Below are 27,585 nucleotides of genomic sequence, written 5' to 3'. Positions count from 1 at the left end.
GTTGGGAGATCTCAGATTACCCGCACCTGTATCCCATCAGCTATCTGTGCACCTGGTCCTGATCATCATCTCTCCTCTTCATAAGCCCGGACCTGACATCCATTCCCTGCCGGATCGTTAGCCATAAACAGTATGTTGTGCCAGTGTATCAGCCTCCAGCTTGATAGTATTTGTTTTGTAGTTTTGTACGTCTTGCTTGCCTTAAACTTAACCCCGTTTGTTCTGTCTTCAGTTATTCACCCGGATCACTTACCCCATTCCTGCCTGGTCGTCGGAGGCTTCCGCTACTCCTTTGGACCCACCTATTCACTCCCATCAACTCACCACCGCTGCCCGTTACGCTACCTGGATATTTCTACACCTTCATATTCACTTGTAAATAAATACTCACCTTCTTCCTACTCTCCTTGTCCTGGTCTGCTTCTGGGTTCGATTTTGAAAGAACGTGACAGAAGTAGGGTAACTATTAAATTACAGTTAATCCCTTGTCCTGTTACTACTGTTTCTCACTGTTTTCATATGGTCTAGGACCACTGCAGTTTTATGGTGTTACTGTACCAGATAGAGCACCCTGTGAACTAACTCATGTCAGAGAGAGCACCCTGCAGAACTAACTCATGGCAGAGAGAGCACCCTGCAGAACTAACTCATGGCAGAGAGAGCACCCTGCAGAACTAACTCATGGCAGAGAGAGCACCCTGCAGAACTAACTCATGGCAGAGAGAGCACCCTGCAGAACTAACTCATGTCAGAGAGAGCACCCTGCAGAACTAACTCATGGCAGAGAGAGCACCCTGCAGAACTAACTCATGGCAGAGAGAGCACCCTGCAGAACTAACTCATGTCAGAGAGAGCACCCTGCAGAACTAACTCATGGCAGAGAGAGCACCCTGCAGAACTAACTCATGGCAGAGAGAGCACCCTGCAGAACTAAACTAACTCATGGCAGAGAGAGCACCCTGCAGAACTAACTCATGGCAGAGAGAGCACCCTGCAGAACTAACTCATGGCAGAGAGAGCACCCTGCAGAACTAACTCATGGCAGAGAGAGCACCCTGCAGAACTAACTCATGGCAGAGAGAGCACCCTGCAGAACTAACTCATGGCAGAGAGAGCACCCTGCAGAACTAACTCATGGCAGAGAGAGCACCCTGCAGAACTAACTCATGGCAGAGAGAGCACCCTGCAGAACTAACTCATGGCAGAGAGAGCACCCTGCAGAACTAACTCATGGCAGAGAGAGCACCCTGCAGAACTAACTCATGGCAGAGAGAGCACCCTGCAGAACTAACTCAAGGCAGAGAGAGCACCCTGCAGAACTAACTCATGTCAGAGAGAGCACCCTGCAGAACTAACTCATGGCAGAGAGAGCACCCTGCAGAACTAACTCATGGCAGAGAGAGCACCCTGCAGAACTAACTCATGGCAGAGAGAGCACCCTGCAGAACTAACTCATGGCAGAGAGAGCACCCTGCAGAACTAACTCATGGCAGAGAGAGCACCCTGCAGAACTAACTCATGGCAGAGAGAGCACCCTGCAGAACTAACTCATGGCAGAGAGAGCACCCTGCAGAACTAACTCATGTCAGAGAGAGCACCCTGCAGAACTAACTCATGGCAGAGAGAGCACCCTGCAGAACTAACTCATGGCAGAGAGAGCACCCTGCAGAACTAACTCATGTCAGAGAGAGCACCCTGCAGAACTAACTCATGGCAGAGAGAGCACCCTGCAGAACTAACTCATGGCAGAGAGAGCACCCCGCAGAACTAACTCATGGCAGAGAGAGCACCCTGCAGAACTAACTCATGGCAGAGAGAGCACCCCGCAGAACTAACTCATGGCAGAGAGAGCACCCTGCAGAACTAACTCATGGCAGAGAGAGCACCCTGCAGAACTAACTCATGGCAGAGAGAGCACCCTGCAGAACTAACTCATGGCAGAGAGAGCACCCTGCAGAACTAACTCATGGCAGAGAGAGCACCCTGCAGAACTAACTCATGGCAGAGAGAGCACCCTGCAGAACTAACTCATGTCAGAGAGAGCACCCTGCAGAACTAACTCATGTCAGAGAGAGCACCCTGCAGAACTAACTCATGTCAGAGAGAGCACCCTGCAGAACTAACTCATGGCAGAGAGAGCACCCTGCAGAACTAACTCATGGCAGAGAGAGCACCCTGCAGAACTAACTCATGGCAGAGAGAGCACCCTGCAGAACTAACTCATGGCAGAGAGAGCACCCTGCAGAACTAACTCATGGCAGAGAGAGCACCCTGCAGAACTAACTCATGGCAGAGAGAGCACCCTGCAGAACTAACTCATGGCAGAGAGAGAACTCTGCAGAACTAACTCATGGCAGAGAGAGCACCCTGCAGAACTAACTCATGGCAGAGAGAGCACCCTGCAGAACTAACTCATGGCAGAGAGAGCACCCTGCAGAACTAACTCATGGCAGAGAGAGCACCCTGCAGAACTAACTCATGGCAGAGAGAGCACCCTGCAGAACTAACTCATGGCAGAGAGAGCACCCTGCAGAACTAACTCATGGCAGAGAGAGCACCCTGCAGAACTAACTCATGGCAGAGAGAGCACCCTGCAGAACTAACTCATGGCAGAGAGAGCACCCTGCAGAACTAACTCATGGCAGAGAGAGAACTCTGCAGAACTAACTCATGGCAGAGAGAGCACCCTGCAGAACTAACTCATGGCAGAGAGAGCACCCTGCAGAACTAACTCATGGCAGAGAGAGCACCCTGCAGAACTAACTCATGGCAGAGAGAGCACCCTGCAGAACTAACTCAAGGCAGAGAGAGCACCCCGCAGAACTAACTCATGGCAGAGAGAGCACCCCGCAGAACTAACTCATGTCAGAGAGAGCACCCCGCAGAACTAACTCATGGCAGAGAGAGCACCCTGCAGAACTAACTCATGGCAGAGAGAGCACCCTGCAGAACTAACTCATGGCAGAGAGAGCACCCTGCAGAACTAACTCAAGGCAGAGAGAGCACCCTGCAGAACTAACTCATGGCAGAGAGAGCACCCTGCAGAACTAACTCATGGCAGAGAGAGCACCCTGCAGAACTAACTCATGGCAGAGAGAGCACCCTGCAGAACTAACTCAAGGCAGAGAGAGCACCCTGCAGAACTAACTCATGGCAGAGAGAGCACCCTGCAGAACTAACTCATGGCAGAGAGAGCACCCTGCAGAACTAACTCATGGCAGAGAGAGCACCCTGCAGAACTAACTCATGGCAGAGAGAGCACCCTGCAGAACTAACTCAAGGCAGAGAGAGCACCCCGCAGAACTAACTCATGGCAGAGAGAGCACCCTGCAGAACTAACTCATGGCAGAGAGAGCACCCTGCAGAACTAACTCATGGCAGAGAGAGCACCCCGCAGAACTAACTCAAGGCAGAGAGAGCACCCTGCAGAACTAACTCATGGCAGAGAGAGCACCCTGCAGAACTAACTCATGGCAGAGAGAGCACCCTGCAGAACTAACTCAAGGCTCACACACTTCCAACTGGCTCTGCACTCTGAATAAAATGTCAGATTAGAAAGAAAACAAGTTCAGATAGGCCTGGTCTGTCGCTGGGCCATGTGTGAGACGAAGAGAGAGAGAGAGAGTTTTGCTGTCTGGCTCACAGTACAAAGCCTTTCAGAGTCAATGATTCCGATTAATCTTTTACCAGCCAGCGCAACCAATATATCACTGAAGAATACCCATGTGTCCTCCTGGCCAGTGTGAAATGCAGAGTTATAACAGCAGTGTGCTAGGAGAGAAAAACACGTCTCCCACTGATGGCTTTTTGTTTGACCTAACGTCTCACTGGGAGCGGAACGCGGAGACACAGATACATTTGATGTGGTTTCAGAGTAATACTGTGGTGTTTACCCCTCCTACACATGCAGAAGGATGTGTTCAACCCATCTGTGGATGAAAACAATGATGCCAGCCAACATATTTAGTCTGTGTGTGTGTGTGTGTGTGTGTGTGTGTGTGTGTGTGTGTGTGTGTGTGTGTGTGTGTGTGTGTGTGTGTGTGTGTGTGTGTGTGTGTGTGTGTGTGTGTGTGTGTGTGCTGTTCAGTCAATTCTCTTTATTATTCTCTATATATCTTTGAGGCATTCCCTCTAAACTGTTTCTATACCCAGGTCACGTTCGTGTGTATTTCAACCCCCAGTCATAATAATGATGAACCACTGACGTGGCTCATTCAGGGTCAGTCATCTCCCCAACAGGAGACTCTTTGTAGTACAGTAGTTATTACTATAACAGAACAGTCTGGACATTGTATAAATTAGCTGAAACTGAATTAAACAAAGCTATTGTCTTTGGGTGGGTAGACTCAATAGAGTTAGATCATCCAACAGAAAGGCCGTGGTTTGTATTTCGGACATATTCTTTTTTTACATTTAAAAAATATATATTTTCGTAGAAAGGAATGTCATAATGTCTGTGCACGGTGACACAACAGCTGGAGTACAAATAATGTATTTGCAGATGTCATGCCGGGTCCTCAGAGAGCTGTAGAATGAGGAAGTATGTCCGGAAGAACGGCCATTGTGTCAGTGTAGTGGTGATTCTCGGGATGTATGGACTAGAATATAAACCTCTCGAGAGACATTAGCTGGGGAAGTCAAGCTGGTTTCCACTGCTCTGACAATAAACAGACATGAAACAGACATGAAGTATGATGGAGTTGTGTGTGTTTTGTGTTCCGTCCATTTGTCCTTGAACTTGTAAAGCCTCAACCCTCTTCAGGCTGATGCAGTCTAGCTCATGGGAAAGGATATGGCTGAATTTTCCCATTCCAAATGCTCTGCTGCTATGACATTTTGTAGGGGCTACTCAACCAAATTTCAGTTGCTTGATAATAAACAAAATAGACAAATAAGGTGGATAAAACAGGAGTTGTTCTTTCACCAGCTCTTCTTTCTTGTTTGCTTGCCATGGTGTTTTAACAGGGGCTCAGAATGGTAAATAAAGTCTGAGGCTTTTCATTTTAATGGCACGTAAATCCCACTCACTGCTGAGATGGTTAATGGACCAGATGCAAATAGCTTGTGGCTTCCAGTACATTTACTTCAGTACCTGGAAAACAAAACATCAACTGTTGGATGGGATTCCTTTCATGGGCAATGGTTGACCCCCCCCATTCCATATCAAGACACCCCCGTGTGTGCAAATGCATTTCCAAGAAATGAAGTCGGCTTCATTAGGAGCACCAGGTTGTGCGTCTCAAATTACACCCTATTCCCTACATAGTGCACTACTTTAGACCACAGCCCTTTGGGCCCTGATTCAAAATGGGTGCACTATATAGGAAATAGGGTTTCCATTTGGGACGCAGCCTGTTCCTGGGTTCAGTCACCACTTTGACATGGAGCCTGTAAGGCTGTGACGTCAGTCGTGTCTGCTTGGTGGGAGCTGTTGAACCCTTCTCCCCCATGGCCGTCACTTCACTCCCACTTTAAAAACCCGCCGTCTGTTTCTCAGCTGCACATCACTGACCCCACAACCCTCCACCTCCTCCTCCACCACCTCCTCCTCCTCCTCCACCTCCTCCTCCACCTCCTCCTCCTCCTCGCTCCACCACCTCCTCCACCTCCTCCTCCTCCACCTTCTCCTTCACCTCCTCCTCCACCTCCACCTCCTCCTCCACCTTCTCCTCCTCCTCCTCCTCCACCTCCACCACCTCCTCCTCCTCCACCTCCTCCTCCACCGCCTCCTCCTCGCTCCACACTTTTTGACATTCTGAAAGCAGTTCAAGGGTATTCTTTGCCCCGAAAAGAGGGAAAATATTATAAACAAAACGGCTTCCAAGAGAAACATTTGTGTCTGCCTTTAGTCTCTGTCAATGCCATGTTCCTGACATTGTTTCGGTGATACCTCAACTCTTGATACATTCTGGCAGTCATGTAATTCCTGCGGTGAACTACTTTGAACTACTATAAAGGGAATATGGTGCCATTTGTAATGTTGCCAATATGGATCCTAATGGACCCTATCTGCCTTTCCTGTTCCATAGGAAAAGCTACAGATCCAACCCCTTCTCCGTTTCCCAGACTGTTCCCGGTCCCTTTGTTAATTGGGTACATGTATTTGACCTGGTCAAATACCTGATAAATATCAGTGATTTATTGCTACTTGTCAAAACAACAGTGTTCTTGGTGCTTGTGCAGTTTATAAGGAGCTTGCTAAAAAAAAAAATACAAGTAATATGATTATTGTGGCAGATGTTTGTGTCTATAGCACATGTTATGTTTAAGTTTTCAATTTATCCCACACTGTTTCTGCATATTGGTTTTTGACCTGGGGTCACATATTCTAGCAGCTCCCTACAGACTTGTAGGATGGTGTTGTGATTGTCTCAGTACTGTAGAGCTGTCAGGTGTTTTCCACCCCATCCTTCCCATTCGCCATATGAGATGTCAATCACCTGATTAGAACACGGAAGAACAGAAATGTTTCCCAGGGTAGTTCAGGGGCCTTGGAGGTCGTAGCAGTAAAGCTGAGCTGTGTAAGTACGCCACCAACAGAATGGGTCAGTTCAGTGTGCAATATGGATGATGTATTTGGTTTTTACAAGACATGAACAATATGTAAGACGTGGGTAACGTGCCATCTATGTATCATGTTGAGTGTGTAATGTACACGGTATATTTTTGTATACAGCAGTAATGTGTGTCTAAGACAACTTTCCACTCAGGGACATTACAGTTCATCCTATCCTATCCATAGTGTTAAGTGTTTGCCTTAGTTACTTTAAGGTACAACAGTACTGTAAGGGTCCTGTGTGTAGCTGGTGTAGAGAGTCAGGAGCAGGACAGCAAATATGAGTAATCAACGTACTTTTACTCAAAACGACAAAAGTACAAAGCAACATCACGAGCCCACCACGACGGACCGAAAATACAACAAACAATCACTCACAAATACAACATGGGGAACAGAGGGTTAAATAATAAACAAGTCATTGATTGAGTGGAGCCAGGTGTGATAAGACAAAGGCAGAACAAATGGAAAATGAAAAGTGGATCGGCGGTGGCTAGAAAGCCGGTGACGTCGACCGCCGAACGCCGCCCGAACAAGGAGAGGGACCGACTTCGGCGGAAGTCGTGACAAGTGCCCTCTCCAGCAACCCTTTGAAACACCATCCGGCAGCTCAGAACCATTCATATTATTTAGTGGCTCTTTCTCAATGCCAAACTGCCATAGGGGCTTTTCTTACAATAAGGACGTTGACCATTTTCACCAGAGGAGCTACGACATAAAAGAGGAAACCATATCATTACTGTTTTACTTTGGTATTGGTCATAACTCTTCCATGAAAGATGATACTCAGCCTCTTCTCATTCTCCGTGGATACAAGTGTGTTCCTTAGCATAGATCTCTTTCAACACTTCTAGAAACTACATTTCTAGTTTCTACTTTTTCCATGGGAATGACTCTCACAAAATTCAAGGGGCTTTATTGTCATGGGAAACATATGTTTACATTGCCAAAGCAAGTGAAATAGACAATAAAAATTGTACAGTAAACATTACACTCAAAAGTTACAAAATAATAAAGATATTGCAAATGTCATTATGTATATACACAGTGTTGTAATGATGTGAAAATAGTTCAAGTACAGAAGGGAAAATAAATTAACTAAATATAGGTTGTATTTACAATGGTGTTTGTTCTTCACTGGTTGCCCTTTTCTTGTGGCAACAGGTCACAAATCTTGCTGCTGTGATGGCACACTGTGGTATTTCATCAAATAGATATGGGAGTTTATCAAAATTGTATTTGTTTTCAAATTCCTTGTGGGTCTGTAATCTGAGGGAAATATGTGTCTCTAATATGGTCATACATTTGCAGGAGGTTAGGAAGTGCAGCTCAGTTTCCAACTCATTTTGTGGGCAGTGTGCACATAACCTGTATTCTCTTGAGAACCAGGTCTGCCTTCGGCGGCCTTTCTCAATAGCAAGGCTATGCTCACTGAGTCTGTACAAAGTCAAAGCTTTCCTTAAGTTTTGGTCAGTCACAGTGGTCAGGTATTCTGCCACTGTGTACTCTCTGTTTAGGGCCAAATAGCATTCTAGTTTGCTCTATTTTTTGTTAATTTTTTCCAATGTGTCAAGTAATTATCTTTTTGTTTTCTCATGATTTGGTTGGGTCTAATTGTGTTGCTGTCCTGCTTGCTTTCGGGGCTCTTCTCCAGGTTTTTTTCTCTGTAGGTGATGGCTTTGTTATGGAAGGTATGGGACTTGCTTTCTTTGAGGTGGTTATAGAATTTAACGGCTCTTTTCTGGATTTTGATCATTATCAGTATTGGCCTAATAATGCACTGCATGCATTATTTGGTGTTTTACGTTGTACACAGAGGATATTTTAGCAAAACTCTGCATGCAGAGACTTAATTTGGTGTTTGTCCCATTTTGTAAATCCTTGGATGGTGAGCAGACCACAGACCTCACAACTATAAAGGGCAATGTGTTCTATAACTGATTCAAGTATTTTAAAAAATATATATATATATATATATTTCACTTTTATTTAACCAGGTAGGCCAGTTGAGAACATGTTCTCATTTACAACTGCGACCTGGCCAAGATAAAGCAAAGCAGTGCGACAAAAACAACAACACAGAGTTACACATAAACAAACGTACATTCAAATAACACAATAATAAAATCTGTGTACAGTGTGTGGAAATGTAGAAGAGTAGGGAGGTAGGCAATAAATAGGCCATAGAAGCGAAATAATTACATTTAGCCAGATCCTCATTGGTATGTCAAATGTTATGTTCCTTTTGATGGCATAGAAGGCCCTTCTTGCCTTGTCTCTCAGATCGTTCAAAGCTTAGTGGAAGTTACCTGTGGTGCTGATGTTTAGGCCAAGGTATGTATAGTTTTTTTGTGTGCTCTAGGGCAACGGTGTCTAGATGGAATTTGTATTTGTGGTCCTGGCAACTGGACCTTTTTTGGAACCCCATTTTTTTTGTCTTACCGAGATTCACTGTCAGGGCCCAGGTCTGACAGAATCTGTGCAGAAGATCTAGGTGCTGTTGTAGGCCCTCCTTGGTTGGTGACAGAAGCACCAGATCATCAACAAACAGTAGACATTTGACTTCAGATTCTAGTAGGGTGAGGCCGGGTGCTGCAGACTGTTCTGGTGCCCTCACCAATTCGTTTATATATATATGTTGAAGAGGGTGGGGCTTAAGCTGCTTCCCTGTCTCACCCCATGGTCCTGTGGAAAGAAATGTGTGTGTTTTTTGCCAATTTTAACCGCACACTTGTTGTTTGTGTACATGAATTTTATAATGTGGTATATTTTTCCCCCAACACCACTTTCCGTCAATTTGTATAGCAGGCCCTCGTGCCAATTTGCCTTTGTGTTGGTTTGTATGTTTGTCAATTAGAGTGGCAGGGCGAATACATGGTCTGTCGTATGGTAATTTGGTAAAAAGCCAATTTGACATTTGCTCAGTACATTGTTTTCACTGAGGAAATGTACGAATCTGCTGTTAATGATAATGCAGAGGATTTTCCCAAGGTTGCTGTTGACGCATATCCCTCTCTCTCTCTCTCTCTCTCTCTCTCTCTCTCTCTCTCTCTCTCTCTCTCTCTCTCTCTCTCTCTCTCTCTCTCTCTCTCTCTCGCATCATTTGTTTTCATGTTCTCAGGGTTCCTGTTAATCACAGATCCAAATGGGTTTCTTTTTGATAACAAAACAAACATTACTAGATTGTGTGACAATTCAATCCCATTAAAACCTCTATTCTCTATCTTCATCTCCAATCAGAGAGCAATAAAAGTTAATAGTTCTTCATTTCCCCTGTATCTGCTCTGTCTATCTCTATTTCTCTCTACCTCTCTCTACCTCTCTCTCTCTCTCTCTCTCTCTCTCTCTCTCTCCCCCCCCCCCCCTCTAACTAATTTCCCCTGTATCTGCTGGCTCTCCCCCCCCCCCCCTCTCTCTCTCTCTCTCTCTCTCTCTCTCTCTCTCTCTCTCTCCTTCCCTCTCTTGCTCTCGCTCTCTCTCTCCATCCCTCTCTCCCCCCTCTCTAACTCATTTCCCCCGTATCTGCTGGCTCTCCTTCTCTCTCCTTCCCTCGCTCTCTTTCTCTTTCTCTCTCGCTGTCTCTCTCTCTTTCTCTCTCCTTCCCTCTCTCTCTCTCAATTTTCAATTCAATTCAATTTGCTTTATTGGCATGACGTAACAATGTACATTTTGCCAAAGCTTACTTTGGATATTTACAATATGAAAAATAATGAGAATCAAAATTGTCAACGGGACAACAGTAACAACAATAACCAAGGGTCAAAATAACCATAGATTCAACAATAACAATAAGCATAGAGGACATGTGCAGGTTGATTGGTCTGTCAGACACTGTCCCTCAACTTATGGCAGGCAGCAATGTAGTGCTCTGCCAACCCACAGCTCTCTGCGTCCTCCCTCGACAGGACGGGTAGCCTACTCTCATCAGAGAGGTCTTTGAAACCTTGAATAAGGGTTTCAAATTTGGGGAAATGACACTCTAATTCTCTTTCTCTCTCTTTCTGTTTCTGTTTCTCTCTCCTTCCCTCTCTCTCCTTCCTTCTCTCTCCTTCCCTCTCTCTTTCTCTTTCTCTCTCTCCTTCCCTCTCTCTCCTTCCCTCTCTCTCCTTCCTTCTCTCTCCTTCCCTCTCTCAATTCAATTCAATTTGCTTTATTGGCATGACGTAACAATGTACATATTGCCAAAGCTTATTTTGGATATTTACAATATAAAAATGAGAATCAAAATTGTCAACAGGACAACAGTAACAACAATAACCAAGTGTCAAAATAACCATAGATTCAACAATAACAATAAGCATACAGTAGAGTACATATGCAGGTTGATTGGTCTGTCAGACACTGTCCCTCAACTTATGGCAGGCAGCAATGTAGTGCGCTGCCAACCCACAGCTCTCTGCGTCCTCCCCCAACAGGACTGGTAGCCTACTCTCATCAGAAAGGTCATTGAAACCTTGAATAAGGGTTTCAAATTTGGGGAAATGACACTCTCTAATTGTTTTATATTTTTGACATTTTGTCAGGAAATGCAGCTCCGTCTCAGGTTCTGCTGTTGTGCAGTGGTTGCACAGCCTTTCCTCTACAGGGAGCCAGGTTTTCCTGTGTCTACCCTTCTCAATGGCAAGGCTGTGCTCACTGAGCCTGTACTTTGTCAAGGTTTTTCTAAGGTTTTGATCAGTAACCATGGTCAAATATTTAGCCACGGTGTACTGTCGATTTAGGGCCAGATAGCACTGCATTTTGCTTTGTGTTTGTGCTTGTGTTTCCCAATAAGCGATGTAGTTTTGTTTTGACTGTGTTGTAATTTGGTTTATTCTGATTGATTGGATGTTCTGGTCCTGAGGCTTCAGTGTGTTAGTATAACAGGTTTGTGAACTCAGCCCCAGGACCAGCTGGATGAGGGGACTCTTTTCTTTGCTCAGCTCTTGGCATTGCAGGGCTTGGTAGTGATATGAGAGGGGGTCACTGTATTTTAGATATTTCCCAAACTGAATTGCTCTTTTTTGAGTTTTTATTATTAGTGGATATTTGCCTATGTAACGGAATTCCTCCTCCTCTTCAACCGAAGAGGAGGAGCAGGGATTCGACCAAAACGCAGCGTTGTAACTTGACATGATTTATTTAAACAAGACAAAAAACGAACTATACTTGATACTAAACAAAATAACAAAACGAATGTAGACTGACCTGAACGTAAGAACTTACATGTAACGAAGAACGCACGAACAGGAAAAACAGACTACACAAAAGAACGAACGTACAAACAAACCGAGACAGTCCCGTGTGGCGCGACAAACACTGACACAGGAAACAACCACCCACAACAAACAATGTGAAAACACCTACCTTAATATGGCTCTCAATCAGAGGAAATGAAAACCACCTGCCTCTAATTGAGAACCATATCAGGTCACCCTTTAACAAACATAGAAACACATAACATAGACTACCCACCCAAACTCACGCCCTGACCGTCAAACACATACAAAATAACAGAAAACCGGTCAGGAACGTGACAGCCTAATTCTGCCCTGCATGCATTGTTTGTAGTTTTCCTCTGGACATGTAGGAGAATCTTACAGAACTCTGCATGCAGGGTTTCAATGGGATGTTTGTCCCATTTGATGAAATCTTGTTTTGCAAGTGGACCCCACAACTCGCTGCCATAAAGTGCAATTGGTTCAATGACATATTCAATTAGTTTTAGCAAAATTTTAATAGGTATTTCAATTTGAATTAGCTTTTTAATGGCGTAGAATGCCTTGCGTGCTTTCTCTCTCAGTTCATTCACTGCCTCATTAAGGTGTCCAGTTGAGCTTATTTTTAAACCTAAGTAATTGTAGTGTGTGCAGTACTCTATATAGTTTGTACCAATTGAGAACTTTGGTCTAATTCCCTGAGATCTGGATCTTCTCTTGAAAATCATTATTTTAGTATTTTTGGGGTTTACTGCCAGGGCCCAGGTCTGGCAGTACTGCTCTAGCAGGTCCAGGCTCTGCTGTAGGCCATGTGCTGTGGGTGACAGCAGGCATAGGTCATCTGCGAAGAGTAGGCATTTAACCTCTGAATTGTGGAGACTAACACCAGGGGCTGAGGATTTTTCTAGAATAGTGGCCAATTCGTTGATGTAAATATTGAAGAGTGCAGGGCTCAGATTACAACCCTGACGAAGGCCCCGCCCCTGGTTAAAGAATTCTGTTCTTTTCTTGCCGATTTTAATGCTGCACGTATTGCCAGTATACATTGATTTAATTATGTCATATGTTTTACCCCCTACACCACTTTCCATAACTTTGTAGAACAGTCCTGTATGCCAAATAGAATCAAATGCTTTTTGGAAGTCGATAAAGCAAGCGTATATTTTGGTATTATTTTGGTTGACATGTTTATCTATCAGGGTGTGTAGGGTGTAAATATGATCAGTTGTGCGATGTTTTGTTATAAATCCAATTTGGCTTTTACTCAAGACATTGTGCTTATTAAGGAAGTTTAGAACTCTTACATTTATAATACTACAGAAAACCTTCCCCAGGTTACTGTTCACACAAATGCCTCTGTAATTGTTAGGGTCAAATTTGTCTCCGTTCTTAAAGATTGGGGTTATGAGTCCTTGATTCCAGATGTCAGGGAAATAACCTACACTCAGGATCAAATTAAACAGTTTTAATATAGCCAATTGAAATTTTGCACTAGTGAGTTTGAGCATCTCATTTAGGATGCCATCAGGTCCGCATGCTTTTTTAAATTTGAGAGCCTGAAGTTCCTTATAGAGCTCCTGGTCAGTAATTGGGTAGTCCAATGGATTTTGATTGTCCCTTATAGCTTTTTCTAATCCATTCAACTTCTCATGAATTTGGCATTGTTCTGCGTTTGTGTCTCTCTCTCTCTTTCGCCCTCTTTCTCTCTCTCGCCCTCTTTCTCTCTCTCTCTTTCACCCTCTTTCTCTCTCTCTCTTTCACCCTCTTTCTCTCTCTCTCTTTCACCCTCTTTCTCTATCTCTCTTTCACCCTCTTTCTCTCTCTCTCTTTCACCCTCTTTCTCTCTCTCTCTGTCTTCCTCTCTCTCCCTCTTTCTCTCTCTCTCTCCCTCTTTCTCTTTCTCTCTCTTTCTCCCTCTTTCTTTCTTTCTCTCTCTCCCTCTTTCTCTCTCTCTCTTCCTCTTTCTCTCCCTCTTTCTCTCTAACTCCCATCTCCTAAAACTCAGTTTACCCGTTTATCTGTGGCTTAATTGTCAGAGTAGAGGATATTGTGCATTTCAGCAAGCTAGCTAGCTAAATTGCCATAAATGTTTGTTTATCGACCTGTCCTCAAATTAATATAATTGGTTCAGAGTTCGTTTTGATATTTCAACCTAGTTCTTCTGATTGCTTCTGGTGTGGGGGGACAAAATCAACATGTCACTCCCCCCTCCCTCCCCCTCTCTTTCCCCTCTGTCCCTCTCTCTCTCGCCCCCCTCTCCTTTACTCTCTACTCCCTCCGCCCTCACATGTTCACAGTGAGAGAGAGAGGGACAGAGGGGAAAGAGAGGGGGAGGGAGGGGGGAGTGACATGTTGACATGTTGAACACCCCTTCACTGTGGTTGTGATGTTTGACTTCAGGAGGTGAATCAGGGATAAGACAACATGAGTGACCGTTTTGACTGTGGCGAGTGCAAGGAGTCCCTGTACGGACGCAAATACATTCAGGTGGAGGACGTTCCCCACTGCATCCCCTGCTATGACCGCCTGTATGCCAACACATGTCAGAAGTGCAAGGAGCTCATCGCACACAACGCACGGGTAAGCATATACAAGGGCCTGTGTGTGTGTGTGTGTGTGTGTGTGTGTGTGTGTGTGTGTGTGTGTGTGTGTGTGTGTGTGTGTGTGTGTGTGTGTGTGTGTGTGTGTGTGTGTGTGTGTGTGTGTGTGTGTTTACTTGTGGCTAGTGGGTGTTTTCTGTTTTCTGTCTACACTTCTGTCTATGTGCGGTCTCTTCTGAGGTTTTCACTTGTGTGTGTGTTTGTCCTTGTCCTTGTGGTTATCTAAAGTGGATTCTAAAGAGCAGATGGAGTTTTTGGAAAACATAACTTTCCTGCTCTTGTCGAATACCAAGACGTCTGCAAATCCCCTTTGAGTTCCTCCAGCCAGACATTAAGGCCTTTTAGTTAGAGTCAAATGAAAACACAGGGCTGGAGGGAACACCCTTAGGCGCCACGGGTGACCCCTGAGTTATAGACTCCCTTTGGAGGGGCTCGCAGTAAATCAAGGTTCTGTTAGCTTTGGCCCTCATCCTCCTCCACACAAAACTCACAGCACTCATCCTTCTCTGTCCCATTGCCTGTAGTGGTTCTGTAAAAACCTACGTGTCTGTTAGATCTAATAGATTATTATATATAGTTTTCACCCAGAACATAATGTGAGACATTAATCATGCAATGTGTGTTAACAGTGTTTGCTTGCACTACGGTTGACCTGGAACTAAAGTGGTGGTCATGGGCACTGTTTCAATATTTACTCAAATGGTTTATATTGAAGTTAGAGTTATGCCGTAAAACCTCCTTGTTAACAGATCTGATCTAGCTCCTTGTTAACAGATCTAATCTAGCTCCTTGTTAACGGATCTAATCTAGCTCCTTGTTAACAGATCTAATCTAGCTCCTTGTTAATCTAGCTCCTTGTTAACAGATCTGATCTAGCTCCTTGTTAACAGATCTAATCTAGCTCCTTGTTAACGGATCTAATCTAGCTCCTTGTTAACAGATCTAATCTAGCTCCTTGTTAATCTAGCTCCTTGTTAACAGATCTGATCTAGCTCCTTGTTAACAGATCTGATCTAGCTCCTTGTTAACAGATCTGATCTAGCTCCTTGTTAACAGATCTGATCTAGCTCCTTGTTAACAGATCTGATCTAGGTCCTTGTTAACAGATCTGATCTAGCTCCTTGTTAACAGATCTAATCTAGCTCCTTGTTAACAGATCTAATCTAGCTCCTTGTTAATCTAGCTCCTTGTTAACAGATCTGATCTAGCTCCTTGTTAGCAGATCTGATCTAGCTCCTTGTTAACAGATCTGATCTAGCTCCTTGTTAACAGATCTGATCTAGCTCCTTGTTAACATATCTGATCTAGCTCCTTGTTAACAGATCTAATCTAGCTCCTTGTTAATCTAGCTCTTGTTAACAGATCTGATCTAGCTCTTTGTTACCAGATCTAATCTAGCTCCTTGTTAACATATCTGATCTAGCTCCTTGTTAACAGATCTAATCTAGCTCCTTGTTAACAGATCTAATCTAGCTCCTTGTTAATCTAGCTCCTTGTTAACTGATCTAATCTAGCTCCTTGTCAGATTAACATAAATTATGAATGTGAATCAGAGGAGGCTGGTGTGCAGAGATATAGAAGGACGGGCTCATTTTAATAGAATGGGAGGAATGGAAAGGTATGGACCACATCAAAATGGTTACCATGTGTTTGATACCTTTCAATTCATTCCATTCCAGCTATTAGAATGAGCCCGACCTCCTATATCTCTGCCCACCAGCCACAACTGATGTGAATGGTCTTTCAATCCCAATTTTACGGATTATAATGCTGTGTTCATGACCAAGTAGGAAGGTGTTAATTACCAGTTGGATGCATTCACATGCTTTGAACTCATTGAGAAATGCTGATTGGCTAATGGCCAACAAGCTGCATCAACCATAAACTAAAAGTACAGCTATCATGCTTGTAAACAAATTATAGTATTTGTTTACAGTGTTAAAAAAAACGAATGAATGTTTGCTTTTTTATAAATAATGTGTTTTGTTGTTGCATTTAACTGCCGAAAATGTTACTGCTGAGTTTCCCATCAGTAATTACCAGTAATTACCTTTCTCCCTCTCCAGGAGCTGTTCTACGAGGACAGGCACTACCACGAACACTGTTTCCGTTGTTTCCGCTGTGACCGCTCGCTGGCGGACGAGCCCTTCACCAGCCAGGAGGAGGCGCTGCTGTGCAACGACTGCTACCGCAATGAGTTCTCGTCCAAGTGTGTGGCCTGCGACAAGACCGTCATGCCAGGTACCCACACCTGCTACTGCTTCCCTTGAGTAGCAGAAACATCGAAACTCCCCAAAAACTTGCGGGGATACATGACAACACCCTTTCGCCCTACTGAGCTGAGCTGTACTGCGCTGCCCTGGTTACCTATCCATCATAGTTGCCGTGGCATAAATAATGGCCTGCTTTGGCCTCAGTTACTCAACTGCTGTTCTCACACCTATCACTGACAGGCGTTTAACCACTGTCATGACTATTGAGTAAGCAGCTCTGTCTCAGTCAACGTCACGCAAGTATAGACATAGGAGTTTTCACAAGCAGTCGCGGAAGGCATAGCCGTATGGGCCTGGTCAGAAGGTGCCCTACATAGGGAATAGGGTGCCATTTGGGACGCAGTCTAATGTATTGTTGTGGTTGAGCTGGGTGTGACACAGCTTAGATGTGAGTGGGATTGTCTGCTCACTTGACTGAAAGTACCTCTCAGTTGACTTCTGGCCCAACGGTCTTTGTGACGGCATGGCAGCGTTAAACCACCAGCAGGAAATGACACAGGATTCAATCTGGACACTACAGATTGGGGCTTATTTCTCCACGGTTTCTGTGCAACTGAGCACTGAGTAGTCGTTTTGGCTTGTTTCTGTGGTCTAACGCAGTTAAACACTACACTGCCCCCTCGCCCCTCTTAAAAATGCAGCCAATTGCGATTGCACTGGCCGACCTCCCCACGGGCGCATTTCAGTTCCCAAAGCTTGTAAAACAAAGGCAATGATTAAGAGATCTGATGTTCATTTTCATAGGCATGGCTCGCTATTTATTTTGGCTACTTTTATTACCTACTTGGAGGAAGTGTTTATTTGTGGGAGACGCTTAAAGTCAGAAGGTTGAATATAGTATGAATAATATTACTGGATGTTTGGATGGTGTTACAGCAAGTCAGACTGGATGGTGTTACAGCAAATCAGACTGGATGGTGTTACAGCAAGTCAGACTGGATGGTGTTACAGCAAGTCAGGACTGGATGGTGTTACAGCAAGTCAGACTGGATGGTGTTACAGCAAGTCAGACTGGATGGTGTTACAGCAAGTCAGACTGGATGGTGTTACAGCAAGTCAGACTGGATGGTGTTACAGCAAGTCAGACGGGATGGTGTTACAGCAAGTCAGTACTGGATGGTGTTACAGCAAATCAGACTGGATGGTGTTATAGCAAGTCAGACTGGATGGTGTTACAGCAAGTCAGACTGGATGGTGTTACAGCAAGTCAGGGATGGATGGTGTTACAGCAAATCAGACTGGATGGTGTTACAGCAAGTCAGACTGGATGGTGTTACAGCAGGTCAGACTGGATGGTGTTACAGCTGGTCAGACTGGATGGTGTTACAGCAAGTCAGGACTGGATGGTGTTACAGCAAGTCAGACTGGATGGTGTTACAGCAAGTCAGACTGGATGGTGTTACAGCAAGTCAGACTGGATGGTGTTACAGCAAGTCAGGACTGGATGGTGTTACAGCAGGTCAGGACTGGATGGTGTTACAGCAAGTCAGACTGGATGGTGTTACAGCAAGTCAGACTGGATGGTGTTATAGCAAGTCAGACTGGACGGTGTTACAGCAAGTCAGACTGGATGGTGTTACAGCAAGTCAGACTGGACGGTGTTACAGCAAGTCAGACTGGATGGTGTTACAGCTGGTCAGACTGGATGGTGTTACAGCAAGTCAGGGATGGATGGTGTTACAGCAAGTCAGGGATGGATGGTGTTACAGCAAGTCAGACTGGATGGTGTTACAGCAAGTCAGGACTGGATGGTGTTACAGCAAGTCAGACTGGATGGTGTTACAGCAAGTCAGGACTGGATGGTGTTACAGCTGGTCAGACTGGATGGTGTTACAGCAAGTCAGGCGGGATGGTGTTATAGCAAGTCAGGGATGGATGGTGTTACAGCAAGTCAGGGATGGATGGTGTTACAGCAAGTCAGACTGGATGGTGTTACAGCAAGTCAGACTGGATGGTGTTACAGCAAGTCAGACTGGATGGTGTTACAGCAAGTCAGACTGGATGGTGTTACAGCAAGTCAGACTGGATGGTGTTACAGCAAGTCAGACTGGATGGTGTTACAGCAAGTCAGGACTGGATGGTGTTACAGCAAGTCAGACTGAATGGTGTTACAGCAAGTCAGACTGGATGGTGTTACAGCAAGTCAGACTGGATGGTGTTATAGCAAGTCAGACTGGATGGTGTTACAGCAAGTCAGACTGGATGGTGTTACAGCTGGTCAGACTGGATGGTGTTACAGCAAGTCAGGGATGGATGGTGTTACAGCAAGTCAGGACTGGATGGTGTTACAGCAAGTCAGGACTGGATGGTGTTACAGCAAGTCAGGACTGGATGGTGTTACAGCAAGTCAGACTGGATGGTGTTACAGCAAGTCAGACTGGATGGTGTTACAGCAAGTCAGGACCGGATGGTGTTACAGCAAGTCAGACTGGATGGTGTTACAGCAAGTCAGGACTGGATGGTGTTACAGCAAGTCAGACTGGATGGTGTTACAGCAAGTCAGGGATGGATGGTGTTACAGCAAATCAGACTGGATGGTGTTACAGCAAGTCAGACGGGATGGTGTTACAGCAAGTCAGACTGGATGGTGTTACAGCAGGTCAGACTGGATGGTGCTACAGCAAGTCAGACTGGATGGTGTTACAGCAAGTCAGGACTGGATGGTGTTACAGCAAGTCAGACTGGATGGTGTTACAGCAAGTCAGACTGGATGGTGTTACAGCAGGTCAGACTGGATGGTGTTACAGCAAGTCAGACTGGATGGTGTTACAGCAAGTCAGGACTGGATGGTGTTACAGCAAGTCAGACTGGATGGTGTTACAGCAAGTCAGACTGGATGGTGTTACAGCAAGTCAGGACTGGATGGTGTTACAGCAGGTCAGGACTGGATGGTGTTACAGCAAGTCAGACTGGAGGGTGTTACAGCAAATCAGACTGGATGGTGTTACAGCAAGTCAGACTGGATGGTGTTACAGCAAGTCAGACTGGATGGTGTTACAGCAAGTCAGACTGGATGGTGTTACAGCAAGTCAGACTGGATGGTGTTACAGCAAGTCAGACTGGATGGTGTTACAGCAAGTCAGACTGGATGGTGTTACAGCAAGTCAGGACTGGATGGTGTTACAGCAAGTCAGGGATGGATGGTGTTACAGCAAGTCAGGGATGGATGGTGTTACATCAAGTCAGGACTGGATGGTGTTACAGCAAGTCAGGGATGGATGGTGTTACAGCAAGTCAGACTGGATGGTGTTACAGCAAGTCAGACTGGATGGTGTTACAGCAAGTCAGACTGGATGGTGTTACAGCAAGTCAGACTGGATGGTGTTACAGCAAGTCAGACTGGATGGTGTTACAGCAAGTCAGGACTGGATGGTGTTACAGCAAGTCAGGGATGGATGGTGTTACAGCAAGTCAGGGATGGATGGTGTTACAGCAAGTCAGGACTGGATGGTGTTACAGCAAGTCAGGGATGGATGGTGTTACAGCAAGTCAGGGATGGATGGTGTTACAGCAAGTCAGGACTGGATGGTGTTACAGCAAGTCAGGGATGGATGGTGTTACAGCAAGTCAGACTGAATGGTGTTACAGCAAGTCAGGACTGGATGGATGGTGTTACAGCAAGTCAGGGATGGATGGTGTTACAGCAAGTCAGGGATGGATGGTGTTACAGCAAGTCAGACTGGATGGTGTTACAGCAAGTCAGGACTGGATGGTGTTACAGCAAGTCAGGGATGGATGGTGTTACAGCAAGTCAGGGATGGATGGTGTTACAGCAAGTCAGGGATGGATGGTGTTACAGCAAGTCAGACTGGATGGTGTTACAGCAAGTCAGACTGGATGGTGTTACAGCAAGTCAGACTGGATGGTGTTACAGCAAGTCAGACTGGATGGTGTTACAGCAAGTCAGACTGGATGGTGTTACAGCAAGTCAGACTGGATGGTGTTACAGCAAGTCAGACTGGATGGTGTTACAGCAAGTCAGACTGGATGGTGTTACAGCAAGTCAGACTGGATGGTGTTACAGCAAGTCAGACTGGATGGTGTTACAGCAAGTCAGGACTGGATGGTGTTACAGCAAGTCAGGGATGGATGGTGTTACAGCAAGTCAGGGATGGATGGTGTTACATCAAGTCAGGACTGGATGGTGTTACAGCAAGTCAGGGATGGATGGTGTTACAGCAAGTCAGACTGGATGGTGTTACAGCAAGTCAGACTGGATGGTGTTACAGCAAGTCAGACTGGATGGTGTTACAGCAAGTCAGACTGGATGGTGTTACAGCAAGTCAGACTGGATGGTGTTACAGCAAGTCAGGACTGGATGGTGTTACAGCAAGTCAGGGATGGATGGTGTTACAGCAAGTCAGGGATGGATGGTGTTACAGCAAGTCAGGACTGGATGGTGTTACAGCAAGTCAGGGATGGATGGTGTTACAGCAAGTCAGGGATGGATGGTGTTACAGCAAGTCAGGACTGGATGGTGTTACAGCAAGTCAGGGATGGATGGTGTTACAGCAAGTCAGACTGAATGGTGTTACAGCAAGTCAGGACTGGATGGATGGTGTTACAGCAAGTCAGGGATGGATGGTGTTACAGCAAGTCAGGGATGGATGGTGTTACAGCAAGTCAGACTGGATGGTGTTACAGCAAGTCAGGACTGGATGGTGTTACAGCAAGTCAGGGATGGATGGTGTTACAGCAAGTCAGGGATGGATGGTGTTACAGCAAGTCAGGGATGGATGGTGTTACAGCAAGTCAGACTGAATGGTGTTACAGCAAGTCAGGACTGGATGGATGGTGTTACAGCAAGTCAGGGATGGATGGTGTTACAGCAAGTCAGGGATGGATGGTGTTACAGCAAGTCAGGACTAAATGGCTTCATGTTATCAGAGATGACCTGGGAGGTATATTGTGTCTGTGTACAAACAGGTTCACGTTTCACTGAATTATCTGGTTTGGTAAAAAAAAAAGATTACCTTTATTTAACCTTGATTTTGTCAGATAGTCATACTGAGAACATAGTATATGAGCCCTGAATTACAAAAAAATACCAAAAAATACACGTCATAATATAAATCCGAAATACAAGCAGAAAGAAAACCGCGGACATAAAAAACAAATACATTTATCAGTAGTAAGGTCAGAACCAGCTATAGCAGTAGGTGTCAGAACTAGGAGATTACGCATACTGAGGTTTGACATTGTAACCCAGAACTCAAGTGGCTGACATGGCACACAAACCTGTAGTTGTGATGACTACACAGGTGATGACTCTTGCAGACAGAGTGAATTATACCAAACCTGTCTGTGTCTCAATCTATGTTTGTCTCTATGTCTGTCTCAGTCTCAGTCTCAGTCTCTGTCTCTGTCTCTGTCTCTGTCTCTGTCTCAATCTCAATCTCTGTCTGTCTGTCTCTGTCTCTCTATCTTTCCATCTCTCTCTCTCTCTCCCCCTCTCTCTCTCCTTCTCCCTCTGGCAGGCTCAAAGAAGTTGGAGTATGGGGGTTCTGCGTGGCACGAGGACTGCTTTGTGTGCCATGGCTGTGAGAAGCCCATCGGTGGCCAGTCCTTCATCCCCGACAAAGACGACTACTACTGTGTACCCTGCTACGAGGGCAGGTTTACCCCGCGATGCAGCCGCTGCAAAAAGGTGAACCAGGGTCTCCTCGAATCAACATTATCCTCTCCCTGTCACTGTTATTGACGTTCTCACGGTAGTAGATCGGTTTCTTGTGAAACCACTTTGTCAGATCAAGTCGGTAAGGTTGATGGGTATGTATCCTGCGTATGTATCCTGCGTAGGCACTGGCGACAGGGGGCGTCAGCTACAAAGATGAGACGTGGCACAAGGAGTGTTTGGTGTGCACGGGCTGTAAGAGCCCACTGGCGGGCCAGCCCTTCACCTCCCAGGGAGACACGCCCTACTGCGTCAAGTGCTTCAGCAGCCTCTACGCACAGAAGTGTGCCTCCTGTAACTCGCCCATCACAGGTCATGTCTTCTCCATTTCACTAGATAATATGGGTTGATTTGAAACACTCAAATGGCACCCTATTCCCTAAATACTGCACTTACACCGTGGCACTAAGTACCAGCCCAGGCAAAGACGTCCTGCATGCCAGAGCACAGACATACTGGAAATATACAGGTAGAGCCTGTGGCTGTTTAGAATGCCAGTGTTTCAATTGAACACAGATGTTCAGGACTGGTATTGCAGCCAACCATAGAATTACCCACATGACTTAATGTTCAGAATGTCATTTCTTACTGCACACCTGTCAATCCAGGTGAGAGTCAAAGTTCTCTGTGTAGACATAGGCTACGTCCCACATGGCATCCTATTCCCTTTTTAGTGCACTACTTTTGACCAGGGCCCATAGGACGCTGGTCAAAAGTAGTGCACTCTATTGGAAATAGGGTGCCATTTGGGACATACTCGTATGCTACTATACATGCTAAGTGTTTTTTTCCCTCCAGGGTTTGGCGAGGGGAAGTACGTTTCTTTCCAGGATCGGCAGTGGCACCAGCCCTGCTTCAAGTGCTCCCACTGCTCTGTCTCTCTGGTTGGGTCCGGCTTCTTCCCTGACCGGGACCAGATCCTTTGCGGAGACTGCAACAACGACCAAGAAGACCAATGAGAATCACTGTCTCTCTCCTTCAACTGTGCCTGACCAATCACAAATGTACAGTTATAGCTATCCTGTTTGTAACACACAGCGGTGACATGACCACCATGACCACCTATCGTACAGTTAAGAGAGCCTCTAAACCTCAACCTATATTTAATACTACATCACCCTAAATACATACAGTACCAGTCAAACGTTTGGACACACCTACTCATTCAAGGGTTTTTCCTTTATTTTTACTATTTTATACATTGTAGAATAATAGTGAAGACATCAAAACTATGAAATAACACATATGGAATTAACAAATCAAAATATTTCATATTTGAGATTCTTCAAAGTAGCCACCCTTTACCTTGATGACAGCATTGTACACTCTTGGCATTCTCTCAACCAGCTTCAAGAGGTAGTCACCTGGAATGCATATCAATTAACAGGTGTGCCTTGTTAAAGTTCATTTGTGGAACTTCTTTCCTTAATGCATTTGAGCCAATCAGTTGTGTTGTGACAAGGTGTTTTGTGTTCCACAAATGAACTTTGTGGAACACATATTTGTGTTCCACAAAGTAACTTTAACAAGGCACACCTGTTAATTGATATGCATTCCAGATGACTACCTATTGAAGCTGGTTGAGAGAATGCCAGGAGTGTGCAAAGCTGTCATCAAGGCAAAGTGTGGCTACTTTGAAGAATCTCAAATATAAAATATATTTAGATTTGTTTAACACTTTTTTGTTTACTACATGATTCCATGTGTTATTTCATAGTTTTGATGTCTTCACTATTATTCTACAAAGTAGAAAATAATAAAAATAAAGAAAAACCCTTGAATGAGTAGGTGTGTCCAAACTTTTGACTGGTACTGTATATATCTTAAAATATATAATACACATTTTTTTCAGTGTTGCATGTATGTCTATGTTGTTAAACTGATTTTCAAACATAAAAAGCACATTGAAATATATTTATAATGTAAACACTTATTTTTTACCCCAATTATTTTTTACCCCCTTTTCTTCCCAATTTCGTGGTATCCAAGTGGTAGTTACAGTCTTGTCTCAACGCTGCAACTCCCGTACGGACTTGAGAGAGACGAAGGTCGAGAGCCGTGCGTCCTCCGAAACACGACCTATGTTGTTAAACTGATTTTCAAACATAAAAAGCACATTGAAATATATTTATAATGTAAACACTTATTTTTTACCCCAATTATTTTTTACACCTTTTTCTTCCCAATTTCGTGGTATCCAAGTGGTAGTTACAGTCTTGTCTCAACGCTGCAACTCCCGTACGGACTTGAGAGAGACGAAGGTCGAGAGCCGTGCGTCCTCCGAAACACGACCTAACCAAGCCGCACTGCTTCTTGACACAATGCCCACAACCCAGAAGCCAGCCGCACCAACGTGTCGGAGGAAACACTGTACACCTGGGGACTGTGTCAGCGTGCAATGCGCCCGACCCGCCACAGGAGGCGCTAGAGCACTTCTAAGAATACCTGAACTATTCGTATCCCAAAGGAGCTTACATATTAATGCAGCTGACCTGAGCTCTGCTGAAATATGGCATTAATGACTCACACACAGTCTGAACTAAATAGTGTCTTAACAGCTGTATTTTATTGCAGCTATATCAAAAAGTATCAAACAGTATTCAAATGTAATAAGGGCTCAGCTTGTCAATTATATTTGTTTGTATTCTTTTATAACTTTCTTTCCTCTGTTTGCTGTAACCAGTAATATTACAACTCTAAACCAATCCAGTTTGTACTGTAATAATAACACCATTGGGTCAGAATACCGTGTTTGTAAAGTTGGGCCAAAATAAACACTTTAAAAGGCTTCTTTGAGGTGTGTTGTCTTCCAATGAGAACAGCCTTTGGACTACTGCGTACATAACCCATTAATACTTTCCTTACTTAACCCCTGGTGTGAACAGATTTGATCATTTTTACAATGGTCATGCCAGGGTGGCGGTGCCAGTGTGATGCCAGGCCAGGGTGGTGTCCAGTGCCCACTCCCTGGCATCCAGTGAAGGTTCAGGCAGACCAACATAAAAGCGTTGTAGCAGAGGACAAAGGCAAACTGTCCCAGAAGGCTGACTGAATCTTTATTTAGTCTGGAATGTAATTTTCCTCAAACTCCGTAACAGGCTCTATATTTGCGCCCATTGTTTTTGGATTTCTATCACAAAATAAGTTACTTGCTAAAGCCTTGGCATTATGGAAACTGTAAGGCACTATGGAAAAGCCCATACTCTCCATTTGCACCATAGAAGACTACACAGAGAACAGTAGGGAAAATGTATTAAAAATATAAAACAGAAATACCTTATTTACAAAAGTATTCAGACACTTTGCTATGAGACTCGAAATTGAGCTCAGGTGCATTCTGTTTCCATTGCTCATCCTTGAGATGTTTCTATAAGTTGATTGGAATCCACCTGTGGTAAATTTAATTTATTGGACATGATTTGGAAAGGCACACACCTGTCTGTATAAGGTCCCACAGATGACAGTGCGTGTCAGAGCAAAAACCAAGCCATGAGGTCGAAGGAATTGTCTGTAGAGCTCCGAGACAGGATTGTGTCGAGGCACAGCTCTGGGGAAGGGTATAAAAAATGTCTGCAGCATTAACGGTCCCCAAGAACACAGTGGCCTCCATCATTCTTAAATGGAAGAAGTTTGGAACAACCAAGACTTCCTACAGCTAGCTGCCCAGCCAAACTGGGCAATTGGGGGAGAAGGGTCTTGGTCAGGGAGGTGTCCTTCCAGAAGGACAACCATCTCTGCAGCACTCCACCAATCAGGCCTTTATGGTAGAGTGGCCAGACGGATGCCACTCCTCAGTAAAAGGCACATGACATCTCGCTTGGAGTTTGCCAAAAGGCACCTAAAGGACTCTCTGGTCTGATGAAACCAAGATTGAACTATTTTGCCTGAATGCCAAGCATCACGTCTGGAGGAAACCTGGCACCATCCCTACGGTGAAGCATGGTGGTGGCAGCATCATGCTGTGGGGATGTTTTTCAGTGGCAAGGACTAGGAGACTAGCCAGGATTGAGGGAAAGATGAACGGCGCAAAGTACAGAGAGATCCCTGATTAAAACATTCTCCAGAGCGCTCAGGACCTCAGACTGGGGGCGAAGGTTCACCTTCCAACAGGATCCTAAGCACACAGCTAAGACAACGCAGAAGTGGCTTCGGGACATCTCTGAATGTCCTTGAGTGGCCCAACCAGAGCCCGGACTTGAACCCGATCGAACATCTCTGGAGAGACCTGAAAATAGCTGTCCAGCGACGCTCACCATCCAACCTGACAGAGCTTGAGAGGATCTGCAGAGAAGAATGGGAGAAACTCCCCAAATACAGGTGTGCCAAGCTTGTAGTGTCATACCCAAGAAGACGACTCAAGGCTGTAATCGCTGCCAAAAGTGCGTCAACAAAGTACTGAGTAAAGAGTCTGAATACTTATGTAAATGTGATATTTGAGTAAAAAAATTAAAGTCAAGGGGTCTGAATACTTTCCGAATGCACAGTACAAAGGTACCGGATAATCTCTTTAAAAAGAGATCTGTTGGTCACTGGGGTCAATAGTAAAACACAACACTGTTCACACATTAATAACAGGATTGACAGCTGTGTGTCTGTAGTAAATTAAACTATGGTTCACTGTGAGGGGCTATAACCTATGAAGTCACAAGGGCATGTGCTTGACCAGCAGACCAGTATCAGCACCCAGATCAATGCAGTGTGTACGCATCGGTCAAGAATTGGGGGGGGGGGGGACTGATAATCAGGATTTAGGTGGGGATTCAATCTGAGGCGCGTTGTATCGTCCCAGCCATACGTACACATGGCATCATTCGCAGGTGTCTTAGCAGTGGATCATAACAGTGTAATAGATCATGCAACTCTCATTCAAAACACATTTGTTTTGTTCCCATAATCTATTTGGACCCATTTTAGAAACACCAACTGCGACACAAAAGCCTCAACAAAAGCCTATTTGATTAGATCAACAATCTATTAAATCAAGGGCACTTGTTTTTATATGTAGCTTTTCCCATGACTTATCCTGGAATACGGCTGACCCTGTTTGGTCCCACGAGGACTATCAGCCAGGCCACACTACCCACAGATCTGTGCATCAGATCTGGGACTGGGGACTAATGCAGTGAACAGGCCACATTGAAAACTACCATGCATCCCAAATGACTCCCTATTCCCTATATACTGCACTACTTTATAGGGAATGTATAGGATATAGGGTGCCATTTGGGACGCATATCTAGTCAACAGAGTTTTGCTGGTGGCAGCTGCAAAACAAATCACCACC

General features: G+C 45.0%; 1 protein-coding gene across 2 annotated transcripts in view; it reads left to right on the top strand.

Moving 5' to 3' along the window:
- LOC120022803 (four and a half LIM domains protein 3-like) overlaps positions 1 to 23,475 on the top strand; it is a 34,429-nt gene extending 10,954 nt beyond the window's left edge. Inside the window, exons 2-6 of one of the 2 annotated variants that reach the window (XM_038966800.1) lie at positions 14,155 to 14,334; positions 16,421 to 16,595; positions 22,105 to 22,274; positions 22,427 to 22,613; positions 23,100 to 23,475. In XM_038966800.1, the coding sequence (XP_038822728.1) occupies positions 14,179 to 14,334; positions 16,421 to 16,595; positions 22,105 to 22,274; positions 22,427 to 22,613; positions 23,100 to 23,260 (849 nt within the window). In that variant the 5' untranslated portion in view covers positions 14,155 to 14,178 and the 3' untranslated portion in view covers positions 23,261 to 23,475. The remainder of the gene's footprint in view (positions 1 to 14,154; positions 14,335 to 16,420; positions 16,596 to 22,104; positions 22,275 to 22,426; positions 22,614 to 23,099) is intronic. The other variant, XM_038966801.1, reaches the window with a different exon arrangement.
- Positions 23,476 to 27,585: the final 4,110 nt, after the last annotated feature.

The sequence above is a fragment of the Salvelinus namaycush genome, chromosome 27 (genome assembly GCF_016432855.1).
Source record: "Salvelinus namaycush isolate Seneca chromosome 27, SaNama_1.0, whole genome shotgun sequence".
Lineage (NCBI taxonomy): Eukaryota > Metazoa > Chordata > Actinopteri > Salmoniformes > Salmonidae > Salvelinus > Salvelinus namaycush.
The sequence above is the reverse complement of the archived record's forward strand: the minus strand, read 5'-3'. Positions and strand labels throughout refer to the sequence as shown.